The 17191-nt window shown below is 35.8% G+C and overlaps 1 protein-coding gene across 1 annotated transcript in view; it reads left to right on the forward strand.

Annotated features, from left to right (window-relative positions):
- The window catches only part of fam13b (family with sequence similarity 13 member B), a 35584-nt gene that overhangs the window by 6195 nt on the left and 12198 nt on the right, over positions 1 to 17191 (forward strand). The window contains exons 2-8 of the mRNA XM_017039454.2: positions 1762 to 1913; positions 2072 to 2271; positions 3962 to 4174; positions 4595 to 4772; positions 5010 to 5154; positions 9161 to 9280; positions 15862 to 15914. Of these exons, the coding sequence (XP_016894943.1) occupies positions 2106 to 2271; positions 3962 to 4174; positions 4595 to 4772; positions 5010 to 5154; positions 9161 to 9280; positions 15862 to 15914 (875 nt within the window). The 5' untranslated portion in view covers positions 1762 to 1913; positions 2072 to 2105. The remainder of the gene's footprint in view (positions 1 to 1761; positions 1914 to 2071; positions 2272 to 3961; positions 4175 to 4594; positions 4773 to 5009; positions 5155 to 9160; positions 9281 to 15861; positions 15915 to 17191) is intronic.

Here is a 17191-nt window from a genome sequence, read left to right on the forward strand (position 1 = left end):
AAACATGATACTTGCTACAACTTCTCTGAGCCATTAAAACAGTGGTCCTCAAACATTTTTTGTGAAACCCTAGTTGTCCATATAAATTGAAAAAATCATGAAGTGAATTGGTGGGTCATACACGGATCAGTCGCTGCGTTGACATTTGTTTATAAGCATAATAACCTAGGTTATACAGTATGTGTTTGCTGTTGAATTTCCTCAGTCTCACAATTTCAGTAAGAAAGGATCTAACCAAGCAGGAAACTAATGACTGCATTTGTCCTTCGTGGCAACTGAGATGTTGAGGAAATGTCATCTATTTTAAGTAGGTCGGATAGCTTGTATAACAGGCATCAAAAGAATGGATGAAAGGAGGAGGTGGTACCAGAACATAGTGTTTTCTACCACACAATCATAAATGAGACCTGTTCTAAAACAAAAAAAAGAAACACTAAACCTTGTAAAGGCTTGAACAGGCATTTAAAGACTGATTTATACTTATTCGTATACTATACAGCAATCATAACTAGAATAAACTAATAAACTATGTAATATTTTGTATTTATGTATTTTATTTTTACAATTTTTTTGTGTTTCAATACTACTTAATGTCAGTAGCACCAGAGATATGTTTTGTTGTTTATCCGTTGTGTATATCAGGGTCTTTCATCTAGTCTAAGGCAGACCGGTAGTGTTGTTAATATTTTATCACACTGCCATTTCCCCAAAAAGGGCAACTAAGACCACTGGCACAGTCTCAAAAACAGTTTATTTTTCGTGTGTGCAGTGACAAATGCATATTTACTCAAATACTTAGTTTATAAATATTTATATATTACTTTGTAATATATATTTTAAACCGTTTTACTGTCACATAAATATTATGTGCCTTTTCCAACAATCTTATTTTTGATCAGGGTTTTACATATTGTATATCCACAAAACATATTCTGTTTTAACCACTTACCACTTTGAACAAATATGCAAATCATGACATTTTCTTGCAGCTGAACTTGCAATGACATGTATGAAGCCTACATGGTCTGCATCAATTTAATTATTCTGCTCCACTTGGGCAACTTGACAACACAAACCAAGTGGAAGAAACCAACGAGCAACAAATACATTTAGCTTTTGCCTAAACTAAAACCACTAGAAATGTTAAATAAGGAAGGCTCAATTTCTGGTCTAATTTGTATTTTTGTATTGTCATCATCATGCAGAATAAATTTGGACCTGAAAAGATGGGTCATTATTCAGTTTAAATTGATTTGACTCTAACTTGAAGATTGTCATGTGTGTCTTGGTCGAGCCGTGTCTTGTCATGAGTCACTTCAAGTTCAGTCAGAGTCCATTATAAATTACACATAATGAATCTTTTTAGCTCACTTACATGAAAGCTTCAGTTCATTACTCAATTTAGATTTGCACATGAAAAAGCAGTTCTGTTGTTTATTTATTAGATTATATTTATTTTTCAGTGTTTACTCTATCACTACCTGTACACTAAAATATTTCATGTGGTAACTTTTTTTTGAAAACCTGTTTATGGCAAGACATGTCAGAGTATTATTTATGTTATAACAATATAAAATAACAGATAAATATAACAACTGTATGGGTGGTGAATTGCTTACTCATTGTTGGAAAAAACGTCAATATGTCTCAAACCTTTTTTTTTTTTTTTTTTTTTGCAGTCATTGGTGAGCTATATGATATTTATATGTTAAAATTTATGATTAAATATATTCCTGTCTTCTCTCCTCTATCTGTACCCAGTGTTGCTACTAGGGATCCTGTTTGAGGGATTTGCGGTCTGTCAATGAGGAACTACCGGCTCATCTTCTGCCACAACCTGAAGCAGCCTTAGATGGTTCAGGGCTTCATTGGCCAGAGGAGGAGAGGATAAGAAACACTTTCACTGCTACACGGTGAGTGTGTACACACACCTACACTTTAACATGGAGTACAGTTCAAAACGACTGAGCTGACAGTAGAGCATGAGAGGATGCGGCAAGAACAATTATCCTGGTGAAATCTTTTTGTATCTTTTTTTAATTTGTCTTGTTTTTCTGTTGTTTGTTCAAAGGAGTGAGGTTTTGGTTTGTGGTGAGGAGGAGGCAATGAGGAAGAGTGTGTCTCTGTTGCCATGCAACGAGGGCAGGAGCTCAGGCAGCACCACTCGTGTTTTTGGCGTTCCATTGGAGGAGGTGTCACGCACACTTACAATCAACGGCCACGAGGTCCCTGCAATAGTGAAATACATCGTGGACTATATCGAGGAGCATGGTGAGTGGTCGCTACATTACACAGACACGGTATGTGCTCACATCACAATTTTATTTTAAACCAATTATTTAGGTGCCTAGTGCAGGATAACATTTTCTCCATGCAATATTTAAATAGACAATTACGTTTTATTTTTACACTTATAAACATTAAAGTGAAGTGAGTATTAATGTATTTTAAAATATAAAAAAATATAAAATTTGACAGTGCAATAATTAATTTTGTAATTATTATATACCAATTTCACCTTAAGATATTGCAGAATCTGTTTCCCTGCACGGCCCCACCTAGAGTTGAAAGAAGAAGGTGCCACAAGGGAAAATCCTGTTTCATATAGATATGTTGTTGATAAAGAAAGCAGCTCATCATTGCATATTACACTGCATATCAACTATTGAAATTTTCTTTGCAGCATTATTTTTGTTGGCACTGTGCCCCTCATTTGATTTCTTATCACTGGCTCACTTCCTCTTTTCAAACATTCTTCAGCTCTTCAGTGTTTTGTTTTTGGGCCATTTTTGCAAAAGTTATACCTGATATATGACAGGATTCACGTACGGGAGCAAGTTCCAATTTCTGAAAAAGAAAATACCCAGAAGAATAAAAAATAAAATACATAATTTTAAAGAACTTTATTAATTTCCAGGCTCATTGAGTAATTTTGATTATCCTTTCTTAAAATAACTTTTATCTCCAAATCTTCAACTTTGTCTTTGTCTTTGTCTTTGCATAAACCAGCTTCTTCAGAAGTAGAACAATCATTCATGTCTACTGTCCAGAAACAGAAAAATCTTTTGTTTTCCACTGTGACTAATGAGTCAGTCACTGAACAAAGTTCTCCTTGTAAAGCCTGTCATGTCAGTGACGCTTTTTATAGAGTGCTGAACGAGAAGCTTCATCTTGAGTTGTCCTGGAGTGACCAGTGAAGCAGGCTGGTGGGTTTTTTGACCATAGGGCAACTCAAAAACGGCGTTATGTAATAAGAGCTTAATCCCCCCTATGGTTGTGCTGGCAGCGGTGTCGCCAGTATGTGAGTTATTGAGCCAGTGAGAAGGTTTCATTATCTGCTTTTCCTTTATGTGTGTGATTCTACAGGTTTAAGAAAAGTAGGGTGATGACAATATAACGTAAAGAAAGGCTTAAGAAAGAAAATATGAAGCACCTGAAGCTGTGTACCAATCAAAGCAATGATATCTGTGACTGTCTGAGCAGAAACCAAAGCCTTTGGCTTTCTTTGGTTTACAGGACACAGCACTTTAATACCTAAATATTTTTAAGGTTGTGTCTCCTAGTGTTATTGACCTGCATTACATTGTGAATAGACAGGGATTTGATATGATACATATCCTTTTATTTATTTATTATCATAAAACCCACTAGTTGTAATTTTAGCTTTGGGAGACAGAGTTTCACATGACATATAGTAGTACACAACAAACACACTGTTATGATGTTATTATGTTAAGTTGAAAACACAAAATGTTACATAGAAGTTGAAAAACAGGGTTCAAAGCAGACCGATAAATGATTCCTCCTCTCCTCTGTTATGTCTTGAAATAAATAGGTTTATGCGGACATAAAAATGTACATTCCCTTTATGTAAAAAGCATATTGCAGATAATCATATAAAAAATCTGGCATTGGATCCGTTGCCCAAATAAGACCAATTGACTATTTACTGTCTCCATAGGTCACCTGGACCTGGAGGGTCTCTTTCTCGTTAATGGCAATGCAGAACGTGTTGATTGGCTGCGTCAGCGCTACGACAGTGGTGAACAGGTGGAACTAGAGAAGGAGGCCGATCTGGCGTCAGCCGTAAGTTTGCTCCGACTCTTCCTGCAGGAGCTTCCTGAGCCTGTCATTCCAACAGAGATCCAGGGACACATATTGCAGCTCTACCAAGGTTAGTGACCTATTATGACCTTTAAATACACATTGTTTATAATTGGAATGCATGTCACTTCCTGCCCAATAGCATAATTGTTGACTAAAAGTGCAACATATAATAATTGCTCATGTGCTGTCTTTGAATTAAACATAATCCAATTTGTTTGATTTTTTTTTTGGGGGGGGGTTATCATTGAATGCGTGCTTAACTAAAGAAAAACAAACAACATAATTACCTATAATTTCATCAAGATCATCTCTGATTACATCAATGGAAAGTACCTGCACAGCAACATGTACAAAGTGTTCTAACATTAATTGTAATTATAAACCAACACCCATATTCCAGTAAAACTAAATACAGTAACCAAGCAAAATTAGTGAATGAGAAACACAGCCTGGAAATCATTACAAATATTTTATTTATATTTTTCAGATTACAGCAGTGAGGAGGAGTTGTGTAGGAATCTGAAATACCTGCTCCAGCAGCTTCCCCAATTGAACTATGGCTTGCTGCGTTTCCTGTGTCGCTTCTTAGCCAGTGTGGCATCTCTGCAGCAGGATAGCTGGAGTGTGGGGGCGCTAGCTGCAGTCTTTGGTCCAGACATCTTTCAGTAAGACACTTGTATTAGTTTCTATAGACTTCAGCGGGATCAATTTGTTATGTCAAGAATTATTTTATTTGAGTAAAATATCGAGATTTATCATAATTACAATCAAAGAGAAAACAATTGCGATATATGTATGTACTCGAGGTTATTTGATATTAAGCATCAAATTACACATGCAGAGAGTTAAACATACAAACATACTTTTTTATAAAAATAATCTCTCCTCTGTTCCATCTGCAGTCTATCAACTGAAGGAGAGAACATTAAGGACCAGGAGTCTGTGAGTAGAGTCCTGGCAGAGCTGCTGGACAATCAGGAGGGACTGTTTGATTCAGAAGATGATGATGTTTCCACCACCAATGACTACAGCTCCATCAATGAACAGGTATTGATTGTCTTCTTCATACTGTATCTACACCCATTTCAAAATGTGAATTACCAGTGATCTAGTACATCTTTCAAAGAGTTTGTCCTTCAATCTATATAATTTTTATCCGTGCTTTTATACTTGCAGCTTGAGTATTCTCAATTCTGCAGTTAAGATTCCCCCCAAAAGATCAATACAGTGTGTTTTCATCTATTTTTTTTTGGTTTGTCCTTCAACCTATATAATTTTTATCCGTGCTTTTATACTTGCAGCTTGAGTATTCTCAATTCTGCAGTTAAGATTCCCCCCAAAAGATCAATACAGTGTGTTTTCATCTATTTTTTTTTGTTTGTTTGTTTCTCTGGAGCTGAATGACTCTTTGTTGGTCCCTACAGTCACATTATTTCATTCTATTAATTTTCTTTTTATATGATCCTCGTGTCAATTATAAGAAGCAAAAGACACCTGTATAGAAAAAAAAATGCAGTATGAAATTTATAACTTCATTTAAGTTTGCCAAACAATTGTTAGAAACATGTTTGTGCTCTATTTCTGTATTTCTGACATAAAACTAAACATTTATGTCAGTTTAAAATGAAAGAGCACATAAAAATCCTTGTTTATTAGACAGGATGTGACATTTCACTCCTCTTCTGTTTTGATCAGAGAACTTTATTTTCATAAATAACAATTCTAGACACTATTGAATTGTTAATTATTAAATTGTAGTTATCTTTGTTTTCACCACTGCACATCCACAAATATATGCTGTACACAACAACTTAGATAAACTATAGTTTTGCCCTAAATGAATTGTTTGTTTGAGACATTTGACAATATGGACATCCAAACAATCACATTTTTCTCATTTACATTAGCTTTTTTTAAATGCTACAAAGTTCTACCTGTGATGTATCCTCATGTACATTTTTTTAATGAAATACTAATTAAGTGGGAGATAAGAAAACAAGCCACTAATGGTGTAACCATGGGGTTTAAAAAATAAATAAAGCTAGAAACACACATATGAGTTAAGATTTTAAGAAAAAGTGGACAGATCATATAAATTAAGACAAGAAAAGAAATCCTCTGTAACATTAAAACTATGTAAAGATATCGGGAGTTAAGAGTGAGAAGAAAAAATATTTAGGGAATGGATTTTAATGGATTAAAGATTAACTGCATAAAACTAAGGTTTATGCCAATTTCAGAACCACTGACCACTATACTTTACTCAATGAACATGTGTTGGACTCATTTACACCTGTAGTGGACCACCTGACATTTCCAAAGCAGTGCTCTTTGTGGAGCTTAATGCACTGGTTGTAATTGAAGCAAACAGTGCGTTGCAACAATCAGTCACATATTAATGTGTATTGTGACCTTAATTGAAGCAAACAGTCACATATTAATGTGTATTGTGACCTTGAAAGGCTTAAGTGGCAGCTGCACAGTTAAACAGGCTGTCTCAAGACTACATCTGCCAAATGAATTAGTCTCCTGATGAAGGTTTGTACTAGGTCTGGTAATTTAACCTGAGCAGACAAATGAAGCAGAATGTTTTCTGTTATTTGTGCCAGCTGATTCAAGTGTGTCTGGATCTGATAGATGTAACAGATGTGCCAGTAAATGTAGAAATGGCCGGGGATGTTAATGAGAATGTGCTAATTCCCAGAAGATATCACAATGTACAGCTGCAGTGAACATGTTCTGTGCAGTCAGTCTGAGAATATACATTTACAGTTCATGATCTAGTGTCATAAAGATGAACTGTTGAGCAGTAACCTATTAAAGACAGAACATAGAGTTATTTCTGGAGGTAAATGGCCTAGTTGGCCAGTCACGAGCATGTCTGATATCTTTCCAGCATCTCTAATATTGCTACATGCGATGTGTAACATGGTTTATCCGTAATCACGCCACTGTTGGTGTATTTAAAGTATTTTAGACGCAAGTAGCTGGAAAGTGCACATGACTGTGAATTACTCACTCACTGTATTTACTTTTTAGAATGAAACAAAGCATGAATCTCATCAGCTCAGTAACTTAATCCTGATCTTTAATTACCTAAGAAGATTCATTCATGTCCTACAATTCACCTCATAAATAAATTCAGAACTTAAAATATGAAAAAAAGTCTTTGGACTATTTGTATATCCTAATTCCTATACATCATTTGATTCTGTGGAGTTCAGTGTTGTATTTGTTAAAAATAAATGTTCTTTTTTTGGTTATTTAAAAAAATTAATAAGGATTTAAGTACAACTTCTCTCCCCGATATCACCATTGTGTGGTAGAATAAGCCCCCATTTTTACCATACTGATTTGAATCTCAGAACACAATCACGTACGTGACTCAAATGACTCAAATGACAGTGAAAGAATTTCCTGACTGCCCATTGTAGCTCTGGGAAATGCCATGTTTCCATAGCGACTACATAGTGACAGCAGCAGATGGAGCTACTGTCAAGAAGGGCAGTTAATAGTGTAGAGGGAAGGACAAACAAACACAAGGACAGAGGTGATAGTCTTATTATGAACTATGTGGTTAATGTTTTTTCCACAGAGGCTTCACAGTTATTTTTAAAGTGATTCATAAGGTAGAACATTAGAAATATCTGTTTTATGATGGTACATTGAAAAGATGTATAGTAAGTACTGCTAATTGTGCTTAGGAAATTGCTTTAAAAATGTCGCAGTTTGGTTTATTTAACCTGTAAACCACAGCTCAAGCTTTCCACTGAAGTTTCTTGGTCACATGCCGTCAGCTGTCTGAAATATGATGAGTTATTTCTGTCCTCACATTTAATCCTCTCCTGCGTGTCAAGCATTTATTTCCTTCTCTTCCTCCTCTCTCATTCTACCTTCATCCTTCTCTTACATCAGATTTGTTGCTCACTTCCTCCTGTTTTTATCTTCTTCTCTTGTCTTTGGCTCGTACCATTCTTCATCTGTCTTGTTTCACTTACTTTACAGCTGTTACAATGTTTGCTTGTTATTAATGAAACTGTTACTCCCTGCCATAGTTTTAAAATAGGAGAATTCTCCTGTGACAAACAAAGGTCACTAACTGGAGCTCAATGTGAGATTTGTGATGGTTTTATATACTCCTATGCTATTTTGACCAAAATAGTATTTCAGGAAAATAAAGACGTACCACATATATTGTAAGCCGCATCTCCTTATTTAAATTACCCACGGGCCACAATGTGCCCCAGGATGGACCTTGGACATGCCCGCTGTAGGGTTTATAAATGTTGTACATGAAGTACTTATAGTTATGAATTATGTTTTGTGGCATGATTATTCCAGCAAAAAAGAAATTCATAAAAACAAAATGGAAACATCTGTAAATGGGCTTCAGATATGAGTGGTAATAATAAGCTCAAAGCTGAATGATCATACATATGTGTTATTCACCTGCCAGAACTGGTCGAAGCCTCTGTAGTGCTGATCTATACTGTGGTTTTGTTCTGATCTGACATATTGAACACATTGAATCACAGTGACAGTGAATCATTTTTATTGTATGATTACAGATTATATAATAATTTTAAAGCCAATAAGATCATCACGGCGAATGTGTGTGTGATTTCCAGAACATCACAATTTAATTTTAAACTTGATTATCTTGGTAGTTTATAGTCTGACACGGTGGCTGCCCAAGGCCCAGATAACTAGTCATGTGACTGTTGTGTAAGAGTCTTGATGCAAAGGGCTACATTCTTCTCTCATACACTCACTCTCCCCTCTCTCATCTTCTCATACAACATACGTGAATAGTAATTTCTCTTTTACTTTTTTTCCTCTATATCTGTGGTATCAGTCATTGTCTGATAAGCTTGTTCTACTTTTTTTTGGCACAAGCTGATTGTTGCTAGTATGTGTACAGGACCAGATATATAATGATACAGGTATCTTTCTTTTCAACTGAATTTTTACAGATATGGAAATTTTCCACGTATTTTGTGACATTACATGAATGAGATCATTGTTCTTCTGTGTATTTTCCTGTCTCCTTAAGATCACAGAGTTGCTAGATGACGATAAGTGTGAGGCAGAATGCGAGGAGCTGCCTCAGGATGGGGAGGAGGGTCTGGCTTCCTCCAACTCACCACAGCACTCTTACACCTATGACAGCCCTGCAACCAGGTGAGATTGAATGTTGTTGTTAAACAAGAATAGTTTGTTGAAAGATGAGGTTGAAGGGGTGACATGTGACGAAGGAACCTGACAAGACAAGTTCCATGACATTGCAGTCACAAAGCATTGACTGTCCCTCAGGCTAATCAGTGTTTTAAATGATTGTTTTGCAGCCATGTTTACTTTTTGTGCCTTCACCTGACTTCAGTTTCCCGCAATTACAACTTCAACTTAACTAGTTACTCCCAGTGTTTTAAGGTTTAAAGATACGTACTATACGTTTAGTATAATGCATTATACTAAGTTTAGTATAACGTATATTGTTACACTTGGTAAAATGTTCACTTTTTAGTGGCAAGGCCAAATATGTTGTAGAATTTTAAGGAAAACCCCATTTGTCAGTAGTTAATTTGCAAGAAGAGGACTGGAGTGGATAAACGCTCAAGGATAGTCATAAAAAAAAAACTTCTGCTAAGTAAGAAAACCCCTGAACAAAAGAGTTTTATTGACATTATATATGATAATGTTATGGGTTCGGCGGATTCCACTTAGTCACGCTGAAAGTTGCTGTGCAGGGGTGATGATCGTTACCTGCTAAGAATCAGAAGACAGACACCTTGACACACACGCAGACATGCTCACGTTCACACACTCTCCTTCCAAACCAAAGAACCAGAGTTCAATCCCCAGTGAGAACATAGTGTTCGCTCCTTCGTCTGATCTGCTGATCTGCTTTACGTTAATTACCGAGTCTTTCCTCCACACTGCTAAATATATACATATATATATATATACACTTACACATTTAACATCATGAACTGTAAAATATTTAAGGGTGTAGAATATATTTATACAATACTAACATACAGAATTGCTCTTTTAGTTTGTAAAATACTTTCAAACAGATTTTACATTTTAATTAGATTGGCTTAGTTTTTTATTATGTATCTGCTGTGTGAGGAGAAACTAATGTGAATACTAAATAGTTATATACTTACAACAAACACTGCCTAAAACAAATATAAGTTAAAGAAAAATTCTGGCAGGATGGATTTCTCTCATGATTTTCATTATTCCCTCTAAAGAACCTTGTGTTGTTTTCTTTTTATCTTTATTCTCTAATTCTGTTAATTTCTTTTTCAATTTCTGATTTCTCATTTTTTTCATATGAGGAGATTGTTATATTTCCCCCCAATTTGTCCTAATTTTCAGAATCTAATCATAATTTGTGTGGACAAAGCATAAAATAGCACAAAATATTTTTCCATCTCTTGTGTAGAAATCTGCTGTTAATGTTGTTCAAACTAGTTTACTGCACTGCGACCTTAAATGGTTGATCAATAGCGACCTATCTAGATAAAAACAAATAGGTATCATACAGCAATAAATCTGCTTATCTGACTACTATGTTGTGTGTGTGCGCGTGCATGTGTGTATTTGTGTGGCCTTTAAGATGCTTACAGTCAGTAATCCACATATACTGTACATACTGGTGTTTACCTGCCCTGTGACATACAGTGCGTAATTGGTTTTACTGTTTAAAAGAGATGAAACCGAGGTGTCCTTCACTCTTATGGACCTGATTTGCTGACTGTTTTTTCACGGTGGACCAATTGTCTCTAACCACAGCAGAGGCAAATAAATAAAAAAAAGTTGAACGTTTTTTTTTTTTTTACAAAAGTGTTTTTACAAAATTATTTTTGCAACATCTGTAGCCCAGTGCTATACAACAGAGAACTAAACTAAGTGTATAATTATGCTTAGTATAAAGCAAACGTAGCAAACTACAAACGTTGACACAGCTTTATTGAATAAATTGATTATTAGCCAATATATTTTCGAGGTCATGGTCCAGTAGCATCTGTAAAATGAGGTTGGCATATTGCTTAATTGTTTGTTTGACAAGCAGTCCTATTGCATTTTGTATCGAGAGAGCAGTTCATATAGCAGATGTTGTGACATGGAGTCAAAGCTCAAAGCTTTATTCATTGTGGATGGAGATGGAGTCTGTTAATACGCAGCAAATAGTTTAACGTAAGCACGCTGACACTTGTCAGGTTGTTTGAGCTTTTAGACTGCTGTGATCGTTTCACTTGTTTAATGCTGTGTTAGTGACTTTTTTCAGTACCACGTATCTCTGTGACCTTGTCTAATCGTGTCTCCTCTGGAGTATTACTGCTGCATTAAACTGCATTAGTTTGACAGTGTACTTTATAAACAAATGCAGACCATAATAAGCTTACAATTTTAGACTTTTTATAAGCTCATCATAAATGCCGTAATAGATGACTATTTTAGGGCCACCTATTTAGGAAGGAAATCCTTGTCAGCATTTGTCCTCATCTGATTAGATAAAGTTCTCAGTCTGTTTGTCTGACCTGATTATTTTTATTATACAGAAAAGACCAAAAGGGCATACTAAACTACACGGTCAAGAAAATGTTTTAAAATATTTGACTCTTATTATAAATCATTGCAATTGCATTGCAGTGTTGCTTGCTGTGTTGATTTTTAACCAACTTTAATGAGAGTTGTACACATTCCATCCAACTCTTTCATTTTTATACTTTTTGTTTGGTTCTCAACTTTTATTTTAAACAGTGAACAGTAGTTTTGTATTTGTTGTCCAAATGTAATAAATGGGTCAAGTGTAACATGTAAGTAGTCACTGTTTAGTGCATGCCAGCTTCTCTTTGACTCATTACTAGTTGTGACAACCTAGAGAGTAAAAGTTTTCCTTTAATGATTCTGAGTTGTTTGTCTAACACTTGACAGACAGGAAAGTCTGTCTGTCCTGTGTGGCTGTCACCATGTTCCATTAATAGACCACTTCAGCCGACACACAAACACACATTTTACTTGTTGACAGTCTCTGCTAATTTCAAATCTATATTTAATCCAAGCTATTTCACCTCTGATCTCAGTGATTCCTGTGTCATGACTCCCCTCCTTCTCCCACTCTCCTCTGCTGTATATTATCTGACCTTGGAAATATTTTTAATCAATTAACCGATAAAAAGTGCAGCCAAAGAGTAAGGGGTTCATGGGCTTAACTTTCAGTCTCCTGGCACAGGAAAGTGCCTTCTCTTGTGAATGATTTATTGATTTTATTCTGTAGTCTAAGTTAAAATGCAATTTCAGACCTACTTCTATAAAACACTTCAAACTAACTCCTGTCATTTCTCACTGTTACAACTACTGTATCGTACCATTTAAATGTGACACCACAGAGAACCAAGTATTCCCTTCATTTTGGAAAATGAATAGCTCTATATTAGTGCCCTGGTTCAAACCAAACTTATTTACCAGCGTCTGCATGCATGTCATATCACAATGTACATAAACACAGTATACAGGTCAGTACAGGGGCATCAGGTATGTACACTATTTGGCCCAGTTCTTTTGAACTAAGTTTTACTGCTTTTTTCTTTAGATGCTACCACACTGTATAGTTCACTTCCTTAACTAAGCACAATGTTATACATCATGCACTATGCTCTATTTTCAGGGGTATGATTACTTACATGGGGTAAATATTCTGCCAAGTAATGGATTGACACACAGCTGGATACAATCATGAAACATCTCTACTTTCTCATCTTTAGCCATCCATACAACATAATCTGCTATACTAAATACTTGTTTCTGGACAGACCAGTGCCACTGAAAAATATTTAATATTTAAGGCACTAGTTTGATTTACATGTGCGTCCTACTTAATTATGTGCCATCTTTTCTGTCCTCACTCTTCATTTCCTTTCAGTTCTGCCAGTGGGGGTGGTGCAAACACTGGGCACAGGGTGTAATATAATAGAGTGACTGGACTAGATAAGACCATTCTTTTACTTTTGCTATCAGTTCTCACTCTCAGTTCTGGAACAGCTGATGTGTGTTGCTTTGGTATTGAGAAACAAAGTTCCTAAATTACTTGGAAAAATGATTTCAGTGATTTCGTTACAATCTGTCACACACTGTGATTCGGATCAGAAAGTATAAACTTTAAGTCATGTTAAGGTCTCAAAATGAAGGTGCCTTGTTTTTGTCCACGGACAAATGTATTCATAATAAATAACTTTTTTTCAGGATCACCAATTGTTGGCAATATAATATCATATATGGGAAACTGTGGATGAAGGATCTAACCATGATAAATTATCACAGAAATATTTCTTGCAGTCAAATAAACATTGACTACCTAAATGTTTTACCAGATGTAGTACATACAAGTCCTTTGTCTTCTGATTATTCTAGTTCCGTCCTCTACATTTGTTGTGGTGTATTTCTCTTACTAAGACATGCTGCATTTGTTCACTCTACCTTTTGCTAATTGGGTTTATTATAAAAATGCTGCTGGGGAAGATATAAAAGAAAGGTGTGTGTGTGTATGTCTGTATGTGTGGTGGCACTCATGTTCAGTTCATACACCATTATACAGCTCAGTGGGTTGATTGTGATAAATGCTGAGTTAAGAGTCATCACACTAAAAAGATCCCCTCCAAAAAAAACATTTTTTATTTTCTTTCTGACCAAGGATAAGCTCACATATCGCTTCCCTTCTTTATGATTGGCTTCCACCTTTAGCTCCTCCTTTCTGATTGGCTCCCTCTGGGCTTGTTGTCTGGTTGCTTCAGAAGCTCATATATTTAAGCAGGGCTCTGGATGTTTACTGCAGCACTTTTGCAGAGTGCACAGTGAGGCAACATCACTCACTGACTCGCGCACACATTTAGAGGACACCGCAAAATGTGCCAAAGCAATAGCCGCACTCTTCTTCTAGACTTGCTGGTATTTGCTCATCTGGGAAAATAGATAGATATGATCCAGGTTGAATTCTGAAACCTGAAGAATAAACCAGCATTAAAAAGAGAGAAAATCTGCTTGAGCTCAGTTCAGTTTAATGTCAAACTGGCGTCTCTTTTGGAAAACAACATCAAGACTTCAACCACTGCATTTATAAAAGAAGACGCTACAATATCCAGAACGAAGAAAAAGGGCAGAAGACTTTACTCAATAACAATAATAAGGATTTAAAAACAAGAAAAAAGGACAACTCTAAATGAGAGAAAATGAGAATGGCCTGTGACATTCTGCTGCAGAGGTAAACACCAGTCTTATGTAATTCCTAACTCTGACACAGTACAGTTGAATGAATAGAAGAATGATGAATGAAAGAAGTCAAAGAACTGCATATGGTGCTCTGAGTCATTGGGAGTCTTTATGCAGATTGATATCTTTTATCAACTTTTTAAATCTAAATCTTTTTTGTTCTTTTGTTATGTGAATGTGGTACAATGTGAAAGATTAGAGGCAGTTGGATTTACACAAGGAATTGGAGCGAGTGGAGACTGAAGGGAGCAGAATTGACAATGAAATGAAATGAAATGTACAGTTGTTAGTGCAATATTTAATGACTGATTCAGAGTCTATCAACAAATCAATTGTTGTCAGTACATTGCTGAAACATAACAGTCCCTACAAAATTGCAAAAATAATTTTAATTTTGTATGTATACCATTTTTTGTCTGTGAAAGATGTAGGGCGTTGGGACTAAGATTATTTATGATGAACCAGCAGGCTGTTTATTGAATCACTTTGAAATAAACTGTCTGCATTATAATGTGTAGGAAAGGAATGAATTTAACATTTCAGTGGCCATTTAAAAACTCCCATGTGTGAGACAGCTTGGAACCAGACCAGGGAGCAGTGATCAGACAAAAAAGCAAACCACACATCTTGAAACATCAGCATTGTCAACTTCATTGTTTGGTTAGGATCCAAATATTTTATGTATAAAAACTTACTGTTGTGAGAAAGACGGTGCTTATGGTTTTATGACAACTAACTCTTGCTTCACCTTAGATGGGGCCATTATAACTTTATATTATTATAAATTATAATTAATTCATACAGGTATTTTCATACATACATGTTAAAATAGTAATATTATAATTAATTCATACAGGCATTTTCATACATACATGTTAAAATAGTATTTGTAACATGCATATTTGTTTGTTGTTTTTAATGTTAGAGACCAAAACACCATCACTCTGTGTTGTTTCTCTTTGGTCATTGAGTCAACAGCTGAGTCAAAGTCAGTCAGCATTTTAGCTCAGCTTTAAACTGTATACTATGGAGTGGTGTGCATTTGATCGTCTTGGCCTATATCCGTGGTATTTACTGTATATATGTGTATATGTATAAGCTGTGGATTACATAACCAATGCCCGACTTGACATTTTGCCAAACTACTTTATTACAGCACAACCTGGCATGTTAACTATGGACTGAACCTATTTTTGACTTAAAGTGTCGTAAATCCCACACGAGCCTCTGCTAGTTTTTACTAGTTTTATTTATATATATATGGTAACTAAGGATGGTCATTTAGTTTACTTGCTTGCTGATAGCAAAACCTCTACTTCAAACAGTCATAAATTTCATAAAAATCATCCCTGTGGTTTATTAGAAATTGTTAGAACTGTTGAGCCATTAAAACAGACATGACTCTCTAAGCTGTGGGCTCTCCAGGAAATCTAAACTTGTCATTTAGTGTCTGTAAGACCTGAAGTTGCTAGGTAGCGGGCGTCAATACATCTTACTCTGTGCTCACTGCTTACTTCAGAGACAGTGCTGTGTTTTCCCCTGGTGGATATTGAGTATAACTTTGACCATTTCTTCACAGTAGTCTCAAATTATCACTTTTCCCAATCAAGGTTTCACGTCAAGCTGCTAATACCAGTGCCTAAATATGTGACTCCATAAGACGTCATTGGGGTCTTATTCCTTTCTCTCTTCTTTTGATGTTTGTGTCTGCATGGCCATAGCTAATCTTATCATCTCAAGGCCATATGGAAAACAATTTTAAAACATCTCAATTTTCCTGCCACATTACATCTAGCTGCTTTTCCCTCATTTTAAGAACGAAAAATTGAACTTTTTTTATCTAACAGCAGAAAACATTCTCCTGTGTAACTTTTCCATCTGTAATCCTTCTTTAAGCCACTTGGATAAGACAGAGACGCCACATCTTTTGATCTCATCTGTCCTTCATAATAATAGCCATGGGTCAGACCCTTGAGGATCTTGGTTCTTTAGAGCTTAAGTAAATGTTTTCATTGCTGCGTAGGGAGTTTGGGGAGGACAAGGATATGTTGAAGAAGCTAACCACAGTTTTAGTTCTTGTCCTTTGGGGACAAACTGAAATCAGATGTTATTTTTGATACTTAAGGCTCTTGGCAATTACCAAGAATTCATTGTTGATGATACAGAGCAACCAAGTGTGCGTGATTGCCTATTGTAAAGCAGAATAGCCGGCAGTTAGATGTTATCTGTAGGGTCTGATACTCTAAATGTATACAAAAATAAATCACTTACAGGCTCATATAGGCTTCCCAAGCAATGAAGCAGAATAGAAATGACCATGAAGTATCCAAATTCCTTTATTGTTATTGTACAAGTACAAGGAAATTCAGTGCATTCATGGTGTGTCTATATCTCTGTGTCTGAATGAGAAGTTACAAAAATGTGGATTCTTGGTGTGACTTTGAGTTAGTGTGTAAGATCAGCTGCCTGCTGAATCAACACACATCTCAGCCTCCTCCTCAATCTTTCTCTTTTAAACACACACACCACTTTGCCGATGGAAGAGAATTCAAGAACAAGCATGATATTCTCCTATCTGATTAGCAGTGTTAAGTAAAGCTCTGCAGCCTAAATAACAATCTGCCCACCCAGTGTGGCGCCACAGACTTGAATGCTGTGTTTGTGTGTTTTTCATCTCTATCTTTATCTAACATGCACACACACAAATGCAGCATCTTTATTTTCTTGGTACTTCCATTTTGGAGGTAAAATAGAGATGAAAAGAATGTGACGTTTTAACCACATTGCCCTTTTCTTCTGTCTGTTT

Source organism: Cynoglossus semilaevis, chromosome 15 (genome assembly GCF_000523025.1).
Source record: "Cynoglossus semilaevis isolate Cse_v1.0 chromosome 15, Cse_v1.0, whole genome shotgun sequence".
Taxonomy (NCBI): domain Eukaryota; kingdom Metazoa; phylum Chordata; class Actinopteri; order Pleuronectiformes; family Cynoglossidae; genus Cynoglossus; species Cynoglossus semilaevis.